The sequence below is a fragment of the Aspergillus ruber genome (genome assembly GCF_000600275.1).
Source record: "Aspergillus ruber CBS 135680 unplaced genomic scaffold scaffold00017, whole genome shotgun sequence".
NCBI classification, from domain to species: domain Eukaryota; kingdom Fungi; phylum Ascomycota; class Eurotiomycetes; order Eurotiales; family Aspergillaceae; genus Aspergillus; species Aspergillus ruber.
In genome coordinates this window covers 294,699-312,036 of record NW_024467313.1, presented here as the reverse complement: position 1 = coordinate 312,036, position 17,338 = coordinate 294,699, and the positions used below count along the sequence as shown (strand labels likewise).

Here is a 17,338-nt window from a genome sequence, read left to right as displayed (position 1 = left end):
AAAAAAAAAACTGAAAAAAAAAAAAAAAAAGAAAGAGTGTCGAAACCAGCGACGGAATACTCCTCCTTTCTTTTTTCCGTCCTCTCTTTTTGCTTTTTATCTCACCAAGGCCTCGGTCTCACACACTCGGCGAAACAAAGTCCCTGGGCAAAAAAAAGAAAAGAAAAGAAAATCAATTCGTGAACGAGAGAGAAGATGAACCTAGCGCATAGACTGCGCAAGCCGGAACCCGAATTCGTACTCGTGACACGACATGACCGACCAGGCCTGGAAGGAGGGGAGTAGCGGTAGCAGCAGTTCGTATATGATGTATGCTGGCTGAACAAGCGAAGTAGGCTAAACTCGCTAAGAGTGCGCGACGGTGTAGATCTCCATCTGAAGATTAATTAATGCCAGATTTTCGGGGGCAAGAAAAGTGTGAGAGAGGGCGATCGACGGACGAAAAGGGAATGACGAACTGAAAATTGAATCTCTCGGGTTGGATCTGTTTAATGATTGACGATGAAGAGAGGAGAAAAGTGAGAAAAAAGAGTGACCGAGGAGAAAATGAAAAGGAATGGGGTGGAGGGAGAAAGTCACGCGGTTCGTTTACCCTTTTCGGGAGTGAGTGGGTGAGATTGCAGAGGATACTCTGTATATATGGACATAATATGTACGGAGTAGTATACAGGGGCACATTCATACAGGGTATTAGATATGAAAACAAAGGAGTCAATCTGTATGAGCTGTGATGTAGTGCCACTACCATTACTACCACTGCTACCACTACGTACTATGTAGGATGGAATGCAGGTGTATCATCGAAAAGTATGCTATGCTAGCTGCAAAGAATCTCAGCCATACAAAACATCCTGAATTGAAACTGGGGCTGATCGGAGCTGATTTTTGAGGTGTTCTCCAGTCATATCATATTAAAATCACCAGCATCCATTTTATTCTTAGTAGCAAAAGCGTTCCTCCGGCGCATCTCAATGGAGCCCTCCGAATGACTATTGAAGATCCGGCCGGACTATTAGGGGAATATCTTCCCTTTTCCCCCTTTTGTCGGCCGTTAACTGCCATTGCTTCAGGCAAAAATAGAATCTTATGGAGTCATAATAAAATTGAAGAAAGCCTCGGAAAATAATCGTCGTCATATTGGCTCGAACCACATGACCAGAAAAGGAGAACTACCTCCGTACATGTAACAGGTGCATGATTCAGGTACCAACATCCACTGCATATCATCATACAAGTACTGCATGTAATCCGTAACTCGTTACAATAATAACCTCGTGAAGTCCATGCAAAATTACCAGAGCTTGCAAACAGGCTCTCGACTCGGGCATTGAAATGCTTCTTTAAATTCCCGAGAATTCGCCATGGTTCCCTATAGTGCCGTTAGCCCCATACTACTATCCGAAAATGAAAACGTTGGAGGGACTTACAATAATCCGGGCAGGCTTAGGCGCATGTGGGTCATTGTAAATAGCTGACTCGGCCGCCTCTTTCGTCGTCTTACTACACCACCAATTGGCATACGATATGAAAAACAATTGCTCTTTGCTAAACGTCGACAGGCCTGGCAAAAGAGAGTCAGGCTTGGACTCGTCGCGCTTCTTCCATGCATGGAACGCCGCTCCAAGGCCTCCCGCGTCGGCAATATTCTCGCCTAGGGTCAGGCGACCATTGACGTGTAGTGGCTTCAAATCCGGTCCGGTGACGGTGAATTCGGAGTATTGATCGACAAAGCACTGTGCGCGCTCCTCGAATCCAGCCACTGTCTTTTCATCCCACCAATCGGTATAATTGCCAGTTTCATCATAATGGCGGCCGCTTGAATCGAAAGCTGGAAATGGATGTTAGCAATCATCTTCGTTCCGCAATACACCATACTACTCACCATGCGAGAGCTCATGTCCACTGACCGCTCCAAAAGCACCATAGGTCAAATACAAAGGCGCGGACGGTCCGTAAAACACAGGAGACTGCATGATTCCAGCCGGAAAAGCAATTTCATTACCAGGTGGATTGTAATATGCGTTGACGGTCGGGGCACTCATGTCCCACTCATTCCGATCAGTGGGCTTGCCCAGTTTGGACCATAGTCGTTGGATCTGGAATTCGGCAGTGGCCAGTTGGTTTTCAAAGAAGGTCTCATCGGACAGCTTTAAGTCCCGATAATATTCTTCGATATCGGATGGGTCCATTACGTTCGGGCTCTTGGTGGGATATCCAATCTTCTGAACGATGTTACCGACTTTCTGAATACCCAGCTTCTTCACTTCAGGGGACATCCAAGACGATTGGTCCAGTGTAAATACGAAGCGCTCCTTGATGTCGGAGATAATCTGGTCGCCAAGTTCCTTGGACGCACGGGAAAAGGAGTCAAGGACATAGAATCGACTCAAGCTCCAAGGAAGACCCCCATCGAGCACATTGATGCATTTACGCCACCTCTCTTCCGTGGCTTGAGGATCCTTGCCATCCAGTTTGTTGTTAAATTCCCGGAGCGGTCGGACCTTGGGGTCTTCGATACTGTCCGCAAACGATTGGATTATCTTCCATTTGAAGAACAGCTGTACAGTCTCGCGGGATGATTCGCTGAGGATACTCGACAAAGACTCCATGTATGATGGCGAACCCACAATCAAGCGATCATTCTTGTAGTCGGATGGGGCCAGTACCGAGATAATGTCAGACAATGAGATCTCCGGCAACAGAGTTTCGGTTTCGTTGATGGTTCGGGGGTTGTAAGACTTTGTAATATCCTCGCGGGTCTGCGTATCAGGCGTGGCATTGGCGAGTTTTGCCTCAAACGTCACGACATCCTTGATACTCGCTTTGCTCGAAACAAAGCTTCCTAGTACTTTCTCAGCAACCTTGGTATACTCGGCCACGGTAACCGTGTTATTATAGTACTCCCTCGCAGGGAGTCCAATCTCATCTACCGGGACAATGAAGATTACAACAGAGTCCGGATCACGATCATCGGGCTGCACATGTCAGTGAAATCCAAACGTAAGGGAGTTTTGAATAGTCAGATAGGGTTCGTTACTGAAACAGATGGAACGACGAGTGCCTCAACGTCAAACTTTATCAGTTGCAGTACAGCGTCTGTTAGGTTTTTCTTGACATCCCGGTCAGAAACTCCCTTCACGGAGTAAACGTTCTCCAATTGGGCCAAAACATGCTCCAGCGGTTTGCTTCCGCGGTTGCTGATAGTGGACTCGTCCAAACACGCTTGATATGCCGCCCTCAACTTGCCAAAGTTCTCTTTATCTTCCGATGACAGTGCGTCCGGGGCCTCCAAGATATGACGAAGTCGCGTCTGGGCGTTCTCTGCCATCGAAGTTCCCGCGAAAATGGACCCTTGATCCGGACGCATATCATGACGAGCTCGCCAGCCTCCGCAGACATATTGATCGAAGTCACTGCAGGGGTCGACATTGGCGAAGTTGGGGTCTAGGTTGTAGAGGATTTCTGAAGCCGCATGGACACACTCGGGCGATTTACAAAGCGCAGGGGCGTCAGGCCGTGGTGAGTTCTCGCATTTGCGGTGTACCTCTATATTTTGACCGTATCAGCGATGAGAGGAACGATTGGGGAAGGAGGCGAGAGTCGGTACCAGAAAAGAAGTTCCAGAAAAAGTAACCACTGAACGCCAGGAGAAAAGCTGCACTCAATCGAAGAAATGTAGACAATCGCTTTCTATGCTTATCAGGCACATCTCTAGTGGGATGTCGGAAGAAGCCATCGGCGGTGAATTGACCAACTCGCGACGATCTATGGGGGGGTAGATGCTCTTCATCCCCGGTAGATGATACTTCTTCTATGAGATACGCCATTTCAGGCTCATCCGAACTCCTAGCAGAATTAGTCTCGAACGAAATAAGAATAAGGACAGTGGCTGTGTTCAACGCACTTGAAATTGGACATGGTGCACTTCCAGGGGCAATCACGAAACACCTAACCCACTTAGCACGAGGGAAGCCAAGTCTATACGATATTCAAACAAAATAACATTGAGGTTGGCTTCACTTGGCACGAACTCACCCAATGCGTTGAAACTGCCACGACTCGGGCGTAAAGTTATATTAAGGGTGATGAAGGCGATTGTAATAGCGGTGGTGATGGTGATGGTGATGCAGAGTCACATGTCCAGCCTCGGATGAGTCAGCCAATAGGCGGTCGAAAATTGAATTCGGGATCGAAAACATCATCATTGAAACGCCCATTTTTGAGAATATGAAAGTCTGGGGTTGTTGGAGTTTCGGGTAAAGTAACCACAGTTCGACTGTCTGAACCCCGGATCCACAACTTTGATAACCTTAAATCCAATGAATGGTAACGGTGAATGGTTCACGATTGGAAACGCATGGGGTAGGACCCATCAGCAATTGTAAACAACAGAGTACGTATTATTCCCTACAGAACTCCGATCAAATCACGTGGTATACAAGAGTTCATGGTCATGTGTTTGAATTTCGATAAGGACGAGCTATTGGTTGTACGGCAGTTCCCGCTGCCATTGCTACTTACAGAGTAGGAGACTCGCTTTTCTTCTCTACCGAGGTACCCCTACTGCATCTGCATATCGTTACACGTACGGAAACTACGCGTATTGGTAATGGCTTGTACTCTAATGAATCTATCGCTAGGTATTCCTGAGCAAAAGGCACACTCACCCTGCATAAGATCTTGAACACCGCACTGATTTCTGGCAGGTTGGAGCGCAGTGGCAGTACGGAGTACCCTTTATACTATGTACTATGGACAAGTATGTCTGTTCCCTGTTTTGTGCAGTTTGCAGAACACGGATAGAATCCGCCAAAAAAGACCCGGAATTCTCTCGACAGAGACCGCAAGGTTCAACTCATTGGGCAAAGATCAACACGGCTAATTTGTAGGCTGAGAAATGCCGGCGAAAATTCAGGCCAATGCATCCTCATCTCCGAGCTCCTTTAGATAATTTTTTTTTTTTTTTGCAGAATTAAGAAAAAAGAACCCCTGTCCGTGGAGAATGCTTAATTTTGACCAATTCCTTTCCCTTTTCAACGGATTTTCCAGGTTCTGCAGTGGAGCTCAGGGGAATAGCATTCCCCTGTCATGGAAATTAAGCAGGAGACCCAATAGTAAGACGGTGGTACCAGTGGTCGGACGGAAGAAAATTACCGGGCCAGAGATTGACACATGACAGGAGTGGAGTGCCAAGACGAGCTTTTGGTGATGAAACGCCACCGGGGAGAACAGTGACCGGGAACACGCCTACCAAACACGTGGTGCGGAGAACTGCATACTCCGTGCATCGAGTCATGTGGTCATGTGCCGGGAGCACGCATGGACGGAACATTCTGGATCGAAACACTGGATATTGAGGAAAGGGAGTACTAACCGTTGTACCAGACCATGCACAGTGTACTTTGGCATCCTAGCACAGAGTGAATATAGCATAGATCGAGTCAGATACGATAGATTACGGAGGCGCGCTTGTTCATCAAAATATCGCTAAGGTGTGACTGGTCCGCCCAACAAACAAAAGAGTACAAATGTCCGGGCTGGTCTTCCGTGGCGCGGCAGTCCTTCCTTCTGCAAAGTTGATCTTGATAAAAACGACCCCGTTCGCTGCGAGCTGATTGGTCGCGCCACATCGGCGACCTGATGGCGCAACATACACGATGACCCGCGATATTGTATGTCTATACGAGGACATAGGAGAGAGTACTTTGTACAAAAACGAGCGTTATATATCCTATCTGGAGGACACATGCAGGTGATTCCTGCATGAAATTAGATAAAATGGTACTACAATCCCTTGTATATATCACATCTGCGCTATTGAACTTCTGTTGTGACATGTACAACGTACCGTAACCATACGGTAATACCCTTGTTTAGCGCGCGACGGGTGCGGAACTTGAAACCGGAACGCCGGATAAGCCGAGCCCGAGGCCCCCACGCGGCTTCCAGAAACATACAGATGTACAGGTGCATGTATCAGATTACAGTAAAAGTACGAAGTATGCGAATAAGTCATGATGATAGTCAAGTATACAAAGTACAAAGTATATAGCATAGTATTTGTACCCACAAATGAATGAATACATCTCATTGTCCAACAAAGACTAGCAACTGTCAGAAAGTAAGGTCTGGCCCATGTCTGGATGAATTGCTGATCTTCTGTAAGGTTGGATGTCCACGCTGATTGATTGGATGCCGGCGGACAATGGAATTTGTCAGGTGTGTACAGAGTACAGAATAACCAGAAGTCTCTATGGGGTACTGCCCTACTGCTTGTACTAGTATCGGTAAGCAAATAGAGTATCCTGGGAGCAGAGATAATCCAATCCTACAATCCACAGCCGGACCAAAGAGAGTTCGTGGACCGCAATAGAATGGGATTATTGAAGACAATTTCCTACCTAGAATGGCCGATCACTGCACGCCAATTGGGGCTTGTCAGCATGAGTGGGCAGCAATTCAGGTCATAATGGGAGAAAGGATGTTATTATTATTCAATGGCTCTGTCAGGGCTGTTCTGAATGACTTGTATTTTGGGTTGAGATTGTACCATCCATACCCGAGTACGAGTCAATCATCCGTGAAGATGTCACCATTTCGAGAATAGATTGTAGGATTCGTACTCTACTCTGTACGAAAGAAAGGGGAAAAGTGAGAGAGAAAAAGCAATATAATCCAATTCATGAAGATAAATTACAGAGTACAAAAAAACAATACTAACATCTCGCCTCGATCGCATCTTTTTCTTCCACTCCCCCCTCCCCGCCGGTGGATTGGGTGGGACGGCTCCGAGAGATTGTACGACTTTCACTTCCCCGTCGGGCTACTGCTCTTCTCGGCCTTCTTCTCTCCTCCACTCTTCTTCATGGTGACTCTTAACGTCCTCTATTCTTCTTCTTTTCTTCACCTTCTCGCGATAATTATATCCTAACACATCCCTGTCGTATCGACTACTGCTTCAGACCCGCTTCGACAGCGGCAGTGCAATAATCGTCCTCTTCCTCCAATCCGAACCCCGTTCTTCGCTGCAAATACCCTCGATTTGCGCTGCAGTCAACCACGCAGGTGTTACCGACTAGAAAAGAAATACCTTGCGCCCGCCCGAAGACTCCAATTATCTGCGAGGGGACCGAGAAGAGTATCCCCCTTCTTCCGCTCGTCGTTAATCACAGCCCGCGCCTATCCTCCCTTCTCCAGGCCAGTGTCGATTTACTTCGTGTCGCATCGCCTCGATCCGGTATCGAAAACTCTTTGTATCATACCTAGTCAGCTGCGCTGTCTTATATAAAAAGTGTTGGATATAATTCCTGGGAGTCGATCGTCCCCGGAAGTCGTCGGAGCTATTCGCGACACCACCAAACGCAGGAGCGTGTTCACTTCTATCATCGAATCATTTGATCCCAAGTATCTTTGGGTCTCACCTGTATGTTGCCTACTTTACTCTGGAATATACTCTCGGGAAATGGGAAATGTTGGGTCCCCGTCAATGGCATGTCTAAACTGACACGCTGCTTGCGAAACAGAATACATACCAATCCTACTTTATCTCTCTAGGTCAGTATATGAAACATCCGTCGGTCAGTGTCTTGAGCCTTTTCTTTTGGGTGGTCATTGGCATTCGTCATGATCCTCTGATTCACCCGCTCAAGAATCAGTGCCATTTTTCTCGGATTCGATATTTAGACAACCTTACGCGGCGATAACAACTGCTAACGTGGTCCTCAGATCCGATTAATACGGTTATCAACTCACGATGGGTTGTATGAGCTCCAAGACCGCCGATCCTGTGGAGAAGGAAGCGGTGCAGCGAAATGCTAGGATAGAAAGGGTTCTGAAGGGTGATAAGAAAAACATGGACCGGACGATCAAGATCCTGCTACTTGGTGCGTATTGACCAGAACATTTCATGATATCCTCATACTCATTGATCATGATTAGGTGCGGGAGAATCTGGAAAGTCCACAATCATCAAGCAAATGCGCATCATTCACGCGGGCGGTTTCCCGGAAGATGAAAGGCATCAAACACGCGCCGTCATCTATGCCAATCTGATCATAGCTTTCAAGGTCCTGTTGGATATTATGAACGCAGAGCATATCAGCTTCGAGCATGATTCGACAAAGGTCAGTAGCACAGAACATCAGAATTCGTTCGCTTTGGCTGACTTCTTCCTAGCCACTGGGCCAGCTCGTCGACAACACAGACCCTGACGTGGGATCTGAAGAAGCGTTCTCAGATCTGAAAATCCGTGACGCCATGAAAACTATGTGGAATGATGCTGGAGTCCAAAAAGCCGTTGCACGAGGACATGAGTTTGCTTTGCATGACAATCTGCATTAGTAAGTTTTGGGCAACCACTTTTTAGCCGGAATCAAATTGCTGACCTTTGGTTTTAGCTACTTTGATTCGATTGACCGTCTTTTCATGCCAGGGTGGTTACCAGACAACCAAGATATGCTGCAGGCCCGTCTGCGGTCCACTGGTATTACGGAAACCCTCTTTGAATTGGGGCAAATGAACTTCCGCATGATGGACGTTGGTGGACAGCGTTCTGAACGAAAGAAGTGGATCCATTGCTTTGAAGGTGTTCAGTGTCTTCTCTTCATGGTTGCGTTGTCTGGATACGATCAATGTCTGGTGGAAGACCAGAGTGCTGTGAGTACTGTCATTTTTCAAGTCATCTGACGATTGTTCCTAACTGTCATAGAATCAAATGCACGAGGCCATGATGCTTTTTGAGTCCCTGGCCAATGGCGAATGGTTCAAACGAAAACCCATCATCCTCTTCCTAAACAAGATTGATTTGTTCAAGGGGAAATTGGATATGTCGCCAGTGGCCAAACATTTCCCCGATTTCACCGGCTCGAATACCGATTTCGATGCGGCTGCACGGTACTTTGCCGATCGATTCCGTGGTATCAACCGGATACCTGATCGTGAGATCTACATTCATTACACGAACGCCACCGATACGACATTGCTCAAGGCTACCATGGACTCAGTCCAAGATATGATTATCCAGAAGAATCTCCATACCCTGATACTCTAAGCCTTTCTCTATATTTTCTCGGGGCGACTGGCGTTTATTTTATGAGATTTTCCGCTGGCATGAGAACCAGAATTTCGTTTTCTTCCCAAGTCTATCACTTCGCATTGCATTTCAGCGTCTTATACTTCTTTCTCTTCTTTTTTCATTTTTTGCATCTTGATTGATATCATTTTTCTTCTGGATTCTTTTTCTTAAGAGGCGCTTGATAGCGGCGTCCGTGTGGACTATTTTCGATTTTCGTTACTACCATTTTGCATTGAGGCCTATGCCTATGCCTGGGTATATACTTCGATTTGGTGATATTTTTTTTTCTTCGGGGTACAGGCGATACCTTCCTTTTTCTTCCTTGCTCTTCTACCACTGCCTTTTCAGGCCTAACGACTGTCATCCTTTGCTGTTTTTTTATGTCACCGTCTCTTTGCTACTGTTTCGATATCTGTATACCATTTTCTTTTGGGTGTATTTTGTTTACCGTCCATTCCGCTCAGGTAGTGTCTAATATGTGATTTTTATCGGTGTAACATTTATCTCAAATTTGAATCATCTTTAGTTTTACGTTTGCATATATATTTTTACCGCATCTCAAGGTATATATTGCAGTTGGTGGTATCAGCTGTTCTGAATAACCATTAATCCGCAACTCGAAAGTCCTCAGATGACTATACTCAATTCACTGGTTATTTCTTCATTCTTCCATTTCCATAATAATTAATACTGCTTGCATTTTATGTAGGATGATATGATGGCCATCGTGACCTGCTTACATAATCACCGCATGATCATGACCCCGATTCCGGTCCGCCTCGAATTCGCCTCTTCCGACCCGAATCTGACTTCTTCCAACAACACCACTTGGTTGTTTCTCCCAGCAATTCTGGGCGCAACTTCAATACAAAATGCTGTCGTCCTCATTACGTCGGGCGGCATGGACACCCATCGTGCCCATCTCCGGCATTGCCCGCACAGCAGTTGGCGCAGCCGGTGCAGCGGCCGGTGCTAGCGCTGCTGCGAGTACCACCGTCTCGAACAACACAAACGGCGGATTGATGCCGCAGTACGTCCGTCAGCGTCGGTATTCGTCTTCGTCATCGAATCCTAGCGACGGGTTTGATGCATCGGCTCCGTCGTCGTCGGGGCAAACACCTGCGAAAGGTGTGAATGGCGGTGCTGGGGAGAGTAAGCGGGAAGGGAGGAGAAGTCGGAGAGCGGGGAAGGAACAGCGGTCTGCTCAGCAGCAGCAGCATGATGCGGCGTTCTCGAAGTTGCCGAGTGTGCCGTCGACGCAGTACCAGCAGCCGCATGGTGAGTAATTTGCGATGGGCATAAAGTGACAAATAAAAACCTTGCTAACGAGCGCATAGATGTGCATGTAGCCTCGTTCTTCTCGATCCATCGTCCCATCTCCGTCTCTGCGACCGTGCCCCCGTCATCGAACCAAGAGGCGTTCGACGCAATCTTTTCCTCGAAGAAATCAGCCAAGGCTGAGCAGGAGGATGTGATGCTCACGCTGTCCTCCGCCGTCCAATCGATGGAAAACACCGCGGGCGAGCACGATGACCTCGGCAGACAGCTCGAAGTGGACGTGCAGCCGTACGACTCGATGAACATGACCGATGTCAAACTCTCCGTCGACGAACTCGCCAAGCGCCTCCGCCCATTCCATCCTCCGCCGCCGCCAATGCCCTTCGGCGAGGCCAAGGAAGCTGCCAACGCACGCCAATCGGAACCCTCCCCCCGGGAGAACTCGTACTCGACCGTCCTGACCATCCACGAGTCCACGGACGCCACTGGCCGCAAGACATACGAGGCTCACACCACCCCATTCGTCCGAGATGCCCCAGGCGCCACGGAGCACGAGGAATTAATCGACATTCCTGAGAACAAGGGAACCACCTATATCGAACGTCTGCGCAACAACCACACGATGCACGCCATCAGTACCAAGAGACGGCGAAAGGCCAAGATGAAGAAGCACAAGTACAAGAAGCTTCTGCGGAACACAAGAACCCTGAGACGGAAGCTTGATAAGGCTTAAGCAAGCCTTTTTTTGTTATTCGTCGTTATCTTCCCTTTGTACTTTATACATCCGTTTTCCTTATTTCTCATTTATTTAACGTCTCTCAGATGTTTCGTTGACATCTAGATATCCCATGGTGGTACGAAATCACAATTGTTGACTATTTCTTTCATGTTCATGATCGGTTTATCATCTTATCCTTACAGCTCGCATCTATCGTCTCTTCCTGTTTATCTACCTAGATAAACCTCTGCTACAGACTACCATTATGAATGAAGAACATTGCATTAGACGTTGTCCCTGTGATGGTTAATCATATATGCTATGGTGATCATTGTCTATGCCATGTGTCGAGTATAAACCAGGTCCCGAATTTAAATATAACAGGCTATCAATTCAGCGACTAAAAAGCAAAGGGAAAGCAAAAACCGAAAGACAATAACCCGTAAAGTACATTTCGACGTTGAAACAGGACATGCAATAATGTATCTAGCAGTAGCAAACAAGTCAAAAGACAAAGACAGAAGACAAACCACAACACGTCCTAATCTACAGTGAGTCGCTTTCCATCCCAAGCAACGCACATTCAGATATAAGAGAAAACCTTGTCCATTTTATAGGAAGGATTCAAAAAAAGTGGGCTAGCAAACGAGAAAGCACCTTTATCCAAACTCCTTTCAGTCCTAGTTGCTCAGGGACCCATCGTCTCCAGACGAATGCAGGGGATAGTAAAAGACTACACTGATGGAAACGATCTCGTATAACCGGGGAACTAGCGAGTCTCTGGACACCAAGGACGGATGTCTAGAGTTTTGCTTGATGCTGTTCGTTCACCGGAGAGGAGGCCGAAGCTCCGTTTAGCAGGTGGCGTCGATTCTTGAGCGGGAGTTCATCAGAAGGGCGACAATCAGACCGTACAGACCTATCACGGATGTTAATTAGTATGCCTTGAAACTGACGTAGACTGATAAAATGACTTACCTAAGACTTCAGCGAAAATGAGAATCAAAATCATTCCGACATAGAGTCTAGGCTGCTGAGCCGTGCCACGAACACCTGCATCACCGACAATACCAATGGCAAACCTGCACCAGTTAGTTCGAAAATCAATGCGAAATGACCAAATGTAAAATCACTCACCCAGCTGCCATACCAGCCAGACCGACAGAGAGACCAGCCCCGAGCTGAATGAATCCAGTGTACAATGAAACCTTCTGACCCAAATCGTTTGCAATCAAGACCGATACGACCAACCCGTAGATACCAATGATACCAGCCATGACAATGGGGACGATGTCTGCGAAAGTCAGCCAACAAATTCACCACCTCCACATTTGTTTCATCAATTCGACGTACTCTTGACAATCAGGTCAGGTCTGAGGACAGCCATTCCACAAACACCGACACCAGCCTTGGCAGTACCATAGGCGGCTCCGAAGCAGGTGAAGATGATAGCGGAGGCGCAACCCAGCGCACCGAAGAAGGGCTAGATTCGTCAATTATTAGCGACCACATGGTTTATTTGAAGAAGAATGATGCCATTCGATGCGTTGGGGATGGGAAACAATGGAGCCGGCGTCCGTGTCATAGCGATAAGAGCTCCGGGCGCAAGTAGGAAGCCAGGGAAATAGTAACTACTCACCGCATAGACGGGGCTGTTGAAAGAGAAGAAGTTAGAAACGAGAAATTTACGCGCAAAGACGAATGAATATGGATTCACGGCCTAGGACGCCAGAGGTAAAGGAGTTGATCCAAGGTTACGTACCAGAGTTCTGAGACCATTTTGACGCTAAATTGACGCGACAAACGTCGACGAAGATAAAAGAAGCTTGGAAGAATAGATTGAGATGTTAGTTCAGAGGATAAAGGCCTCAAGGACTAGCGTTGCGATGGATGCGAAGGCTGTTTGCAGTGCGAAACGGAGGTGAGGTTGGAGGCGAACACGCTGGTGGCTTCGGGACGGCTTAACCACCGCCTGCGCAACCACGTGATTCGAGCTTGGCATCGTCAGCTATCAGCTCCAGCCTCCAACTAGAATGGTCTACGAAGGAAGGGTTGATTAAAGAAATAGGGCTACTTGTACATTATCATAGAACATCGTACTCGTACAAAACTGATTTTCTCGTGCTGCTCATGCGAGAGTCAACTCCACCCGGCATCCCGGTACATTGAGCTTAGTACCTGATTCAAAAACTTGTTCGTTTGCTTGAGCGTCCATGATAGGCTGCTGATAGGTAATTGCTTTCTCAGACAGCGCTCCAAAGCAATTAGGAAGAACAACCAAGTCCTTCTGTTGTCCGTCAATCCTTTGTATTTCAGGGATTCCAGTTACGACCCCGAACTGGCATGAAATGGACCCTTCCCGGGGCTTCGCAATGTCCGGATGCTTATCCTGATCTTCACTCGGTTCTACTCCCACAAAAAACTGGACGTAGTCACCTGGTTTAGCTGTTTGAGAAAGAGTCGACAGATCCTCTCCAAAGCCTTTAGCCAAAAATGGCGGCAAATCAGGCGTAGGGTCTGCACTTTCTGCGCCAGGCTCGAACAACTGATCGACAGTCAATAATTCCTCGCGGTTTGCTTCCGAAAAGCTGATTTCTGGATCGAGAGATAGGAGACCTTGTTTCTTTCCCCAACCACCGCCACCGCTCATGACGTGGTGTAATTTACCACCTGCCCGAAGAGAATGCGACACACGATCCTGAAAAGAGCCAGCTTCAATCGGCACATCCATTTCAGGTGTTTCGACGAGAGCCCAGACAGACACTCTCTGGTCAACAATGCCATGCTCGTCAATGTAACGGGGCAGTTCCCTCTCCAACTCAGACGAAGCCGGCATTGGGGCATTCGATTGGGCGTCATCAGCGGATTTCGCTACCTGACGCAGAATGTTCCCCATCCCGGATATAACCTTTCTCCTGCGGCTGACTGGATACAGTGGAAACCGGAGGGTATTGAGAACGGAGTTCACGGAAGATGTAATGATACAGTTGGAAAGATTGACGTACTGATCCAATGCAAGTCGGCTTGATGTGGCATTATAAGTCCATCGCATACCGAAGAGAGTGTTTTCGTTGCCATTGATAAATATCGTGTTGGCGAGACGTAATCCGACTTCATGAGCCGGCCTGTCCGGTGTATTTGTATTAACCGAGAATACAAGAGCTGGCTCTTCGGTTCCCGAGCTCCTGAAATGACGAGTCTCAGCTGCTTTTCCTTGGACATTTTCCGCTTTCACGAATAACAGGGAGATGCCCTCGGAGTCCGACTGAGCTTGACCCCGACCACTTATCAACGCATCCCTAGATTGCCCACGAACATCAGGCAGTCTATCAATAATAGCCACAACCGCATGGAAAGGACTGAGGGAGCGGGCATTCGGAGTATCACAGAGAAACCGGTTTACGCATTGTTCAAGGAAAGAGCTTGCGGGGTCGATCCATGGCGCAAAGGTAGGGGTGACAAGGAAAATTGGAATATGGCCTGACTCTGCCAGCGAGGCTGGAATAGGAGGAAGGTTTGCGAGCACATCATTTGGGACCTTTTGAAATTGATGGGGTCAGTGTACCGCAGCGGGGAAAAAAAAAAAAAAAAAAAAAAAAAAAAAAAAAGAGAGAGAGAGAAAGCGGCACTCACAATCTCGTCCGGCGTCTTCGTAAGCCACGTGTACGCAAAGGATTGAGCCTCACGAGCAGACCTCGCCTGCGCCGTATACCATCTTTGTGCTGGCAGAGGATTTTGGGGGCAGAGCCAGCTCGCTTTCCTGAATGACAGTCGAAGCGGCTTCGACTGGATGGTCAGACGTGCTGGCATTGAGATCGGGACGCGCCCGGGTATCATGGACATGGAAGCATGGAGGACAGCAATTGCGTTGGTAAGTCAATGGGTCCTCAAACTGTCTTGAGTACTCAAGAATGCTGTATGCAACGATGATGCCGCTTATTGACGTCCATTTCGCTACTAATTAGGAAGGCGGTGTGAAGTCACATCCTCTACATAGTAGAACGACTACTGTGGCTTGGCGTAGAATATGACTGTCACCTGGTCTTGAAGAGTAAAGGGTTTTTGTACGATGTATCGAGTACAACGAGTATTCAGTACAGAGCTGTGGCACACGTTGAGGGTATCAAGGCTAGAGAAGAGGTGAGAGTGGCTGGTGTTATCCCGGCCATTTCCAGAGATCCGGAGAATGATCTAAGATTGAGAACATCTAATCTTTGGCAAAACCAGTCATGTTGTCTGCATGTTGTCAGGCGGATTCGTAAAATTAGAAATGTCCAGCCTTTTTGAAGCCACCTCGTAAGGCTGGATGGAGCTATGCAAAATTATGTGACGCTAATTTCATTCACCGCGCCAAGCATTTCCAGGCAACCAGAAAAAAGGACCTTGGCCTCTGTATGGCTTCTTGGGCTGCCAAGGCAGTCAAATATCCTTCAATTCACTGCCACAAGACTCTATAGGGCAACCCTGTGAAATAAGATAGACTGAGCCACTGTCCACGGTTTCAAGATGACGCAACGGCATGGAATGAAGAGCAGCGACCTCGTGCGTACACGGGGTACTCAGAGTACTACTCAGGACGCAGTCAGAGGGTCCGAGTCAATGAAGATCTCGTCTAGGCAGGCGGAAAATCTAACGTTTTCCCAACAGGGACACAGCCAATCAGTTTTCACTACAGCCACAGCTGGCGGGTGACCCTATGACGTTTGGGGCCCGCTAGGGACGCAGTGACTAAGCCCTGCGACTCTCCGCCTGTCTAATCAAGTAAGTACCGTGCCGTGGCCCTACGCCAGCATGACTCCGGCCACTCCCTTTCTGCCCCCTCTCTCCAAGCAAGTCGCACCGGCCGCCTCTCCATATTTAAGAAGTCCGTCACTGCTCTCCCGTCCCCGTCTCTCCTGATTCTTTCTCTCCTCCTATTTATTTTCGCTTGGCGCACTGTCTTTCGTCTCAAATCCTCCTTAATCTACTCTTTACAAAACAAATCTTCTTGAATCCCATCTGATCTCTATACCTTCATCGTCAAAATGCCTTTCACTGCTTCGTAAGTCGCCTTGTTATGTCCTTTCTCTGTCAGCTCATCTGTCGTCGCTGAATGACCGGAGCCGAATTCTTCGTTTATGCGACCGGATTTATGAGCTTGCATGCTAATGTAACGCCTAATACAGAGACATTTGTAAGATCATCTTGGCCTTCATCCTGCCTCCTCTGGGTGTCTTCCTGGAGCGCGGATGCGGCGCGGACTTCCTGATCAACATTTGCTTGACCATCCTGGGTTGGATTCCTGGTATCATCCACGCGATGTACGTGTTATGTCCGCTCCGAAAGTCTTCGTTTCAGCATAATTAACCACTTAACAGTTACATCATCTTCAAATACTAGAGAATGCCTAGCCCTCTTCGCCGCCTCGTGTGATTCCGTTCGGCGCAACCACGATATCACCGATCGGATTTCACAAGCCATCTACTCCCTACCGTCTAATACTTCTCTCATATGGTGCTCTGAATGGGAATGGTGTTGTCAGTGAGGTTCCGAGAAGATCCGGCCGAGACCGTGGCAGCCTAATATGCGGCCCCCGCTTACTTCGAAGCCCGATCTAAACGGCGGTGGAATTTTCTCATTTCCTTTACTAGTTTATGATTTGGCTCAGATTTGTTTTATGTCTTAGGATTTTCTGCTTTTTGTTTTTTTTTTTCTCTTTACGGATGATACCAACCCGTTTGTTGCGATACTGGGCCTTTTATTCCCCTGTTCATCGTTGTCAATGCTTAGTTTAATGATTGATGGCAATGGCAAGGCTTAATTCCTACGCAAAAACAACTACAATAAACATCACAGTATTTGCGCGTATTGACTCCGGAAGTTTCGCGATGAACCCGTCGCAAATAGGTTTTGCCCAGTCCAATTGTAAAACCCCATAGCACAAGCATATACATATTTCCGCGCCCGCATCTAGAACCAGTGAGGTTCTCGTAAAACCATAGCTTTATGCGTTTCGTGACAAATCACCTGATCTGACATCATCTGCAGCTTCGGCGCCAACACGGCGCGTATTGCTTCTGACAGCGGACAGCGGACCGTCAAATAAAACAATCCATCATCATCTCCAGGTCTATTATTATCGCGTTGTCAATCAATTCTTACTGGTTCCATCACGGCGCTAACAGAGGCAATCACTTCGCTCTCATTCGAGTTGACTTGGTTATGGAGCCAGTGCACTTAGCGATCAAGCACTATCCTTTTTTTTTTTTTTTTTTTTTTTTTTTTTTTTT

At 47.6% G+C, this 17,338-nt stretch overlaps 6 protein-coding genes across 6 annotated transcripts; 3 read left to right on the top strand and 3 right to left on the bottom strand.

Moving 5' to 3' along the window:
- Positions 1 to 810: 810 nt before the first annotated feature.
- Positions 811 to 4,096, bottom strand: EURHEDRAFT_413468 (M13 family metallopeptidase). The gene is made up of 7 exons (XM_040782178.1): positions 4,036 to 4,096; positions 3,905 to 3,948; positions 3,608 to 3,846; positions 3,038 to 3,546; positions 1,883 to 2,975; positions 1,428 to 1,828; positions 811 to 1,369 (listed from the first exon to the last, which is right to left on the bottom strand). The coding sequence occupies exons 2-7, from the start codon at positions 3,916 to 3,918 to the stop codon at positions 1,292 to 1,294; spliced, it is 2,334 nt and encodes a 777-aa protein (XP_040637933.1). The 5' UTR covers positions 3,919 to 3,948; positions 4,036 to 4,096; the 3' UTR covers positions 811 to 1,291.
- A 3,657-nt stretch (positions 4,097 to 7,753) lies between these two features.
- On the top strand, positions 7,754 to 9,049 carry EURHEDRAFT_458089 (guanine nucleotide-binding protein subunit alpha; the record flags this gene model as incomplete). Its single annotated transcript, XM_040784471.1, has 5 exons — positions 7,754 to 7,883; positions 7,939 to 8,123; positions 8,176 to 8,339; positions 8,397 to 8,655; positions 8,708 to 9,049. 5 exons carry the CDS (start codon positions 7,754 to 7,756, stop codon positions 9,047 to 9,049), a joined length of 1,080 nt encoding a protein of 359 aa, XP_040637932.1.
- A 726-nt stretch (positions 9,050 to 9,775) lies between these two features.
- EURHEDRAFT_413466 (mitochondrial 37S ribosomal protein mS38) lies at positions 9,776 to 11,098 on the top strand. Its single transcript, XM_040782177.1, has 2 exons — positions 9,776 to 10,351; positions 10,411 to 11,098. Exons 1-2 carry the CDS (start codon positions 9,946 to 9,948, stop codon positions 11,082 to 11,084), a joined length of 1,080 nt encoding a protein of 359 aa, XP_040637931.1. The 5' UTR covers positions 9,776 to 9,945; the 3' UTR covers positions 11,085 to 11,098.
- Positions 11,099 to 11,923: 825 nt separating this feature from the next.
- EURHEDRAFT_403584 (H(+)-transporting V0 sector ATPase subunit c) lies at positions 11,924 to 12,848 on the bottom strand (the record flags this gene model as incomplete). The annotated part of the gene is made up of 6 exons (XM_040780232.1): positions 11,924 to 11,988; positions 12,048 to 12,151; positions 12,207 to 12,363; positions 12,423 to 12,552; positions 12,709 to 12,721; positions 12,832 to 12,848. The coding sequence occupies 6 exons, from the start codon at positions 12,846 to 12,848 to the stop codon at positions 11,924 to 11,926; spliced, it is 486 nt and encodes a 161-aa protein (XP_040637930.1).
- Positions 12,849 to 13,197: 349 nt separating this feature from the next.
- Positions 13,198 to 14,879, bottom strand: EURHEDRAFT_458494 (uncharacterized protein; the record flags this gene model as incomplete). Its single annotated transcript, XM_040784510.1, has 2 exons — positions 13,198 to 14,607; positions 14,703 to 14,879. The coding sequence occupies 2 exons, from the start codon at positions 14,877 to 14,879 to the stop codon at positions 13,198 to 13,200; spliced, it is 1,587 nt and encodes a 528-aa protein (XP_040637929.1).
- A 1,214-nt stretch (positions 14,880 to 16,093) lies between these two features.
- On the top strand, positions 16,094 to 16,448 carry EURHEDRAFT_378505 (YqaE/Pmp3 family membrane protein; the record flags this gene model as incomplete). The annotated part of the gene is made up of 3 exons (XM_040779079.1): positions 16,094 to 16,110; positions 16,235 to 16,369; positions 16,427 to 16,448. The coding sequence occupies 3 exons, from the start codon at positions 16,094 to 16,096 to the stop codon at positions 16,446 to 16,448; spliced, it is 174 nt and encodes a 57-aa protein (XP_040637928.1).
- Positions 16,449 to 17,338: the final 890 nt, after the last annotated feature.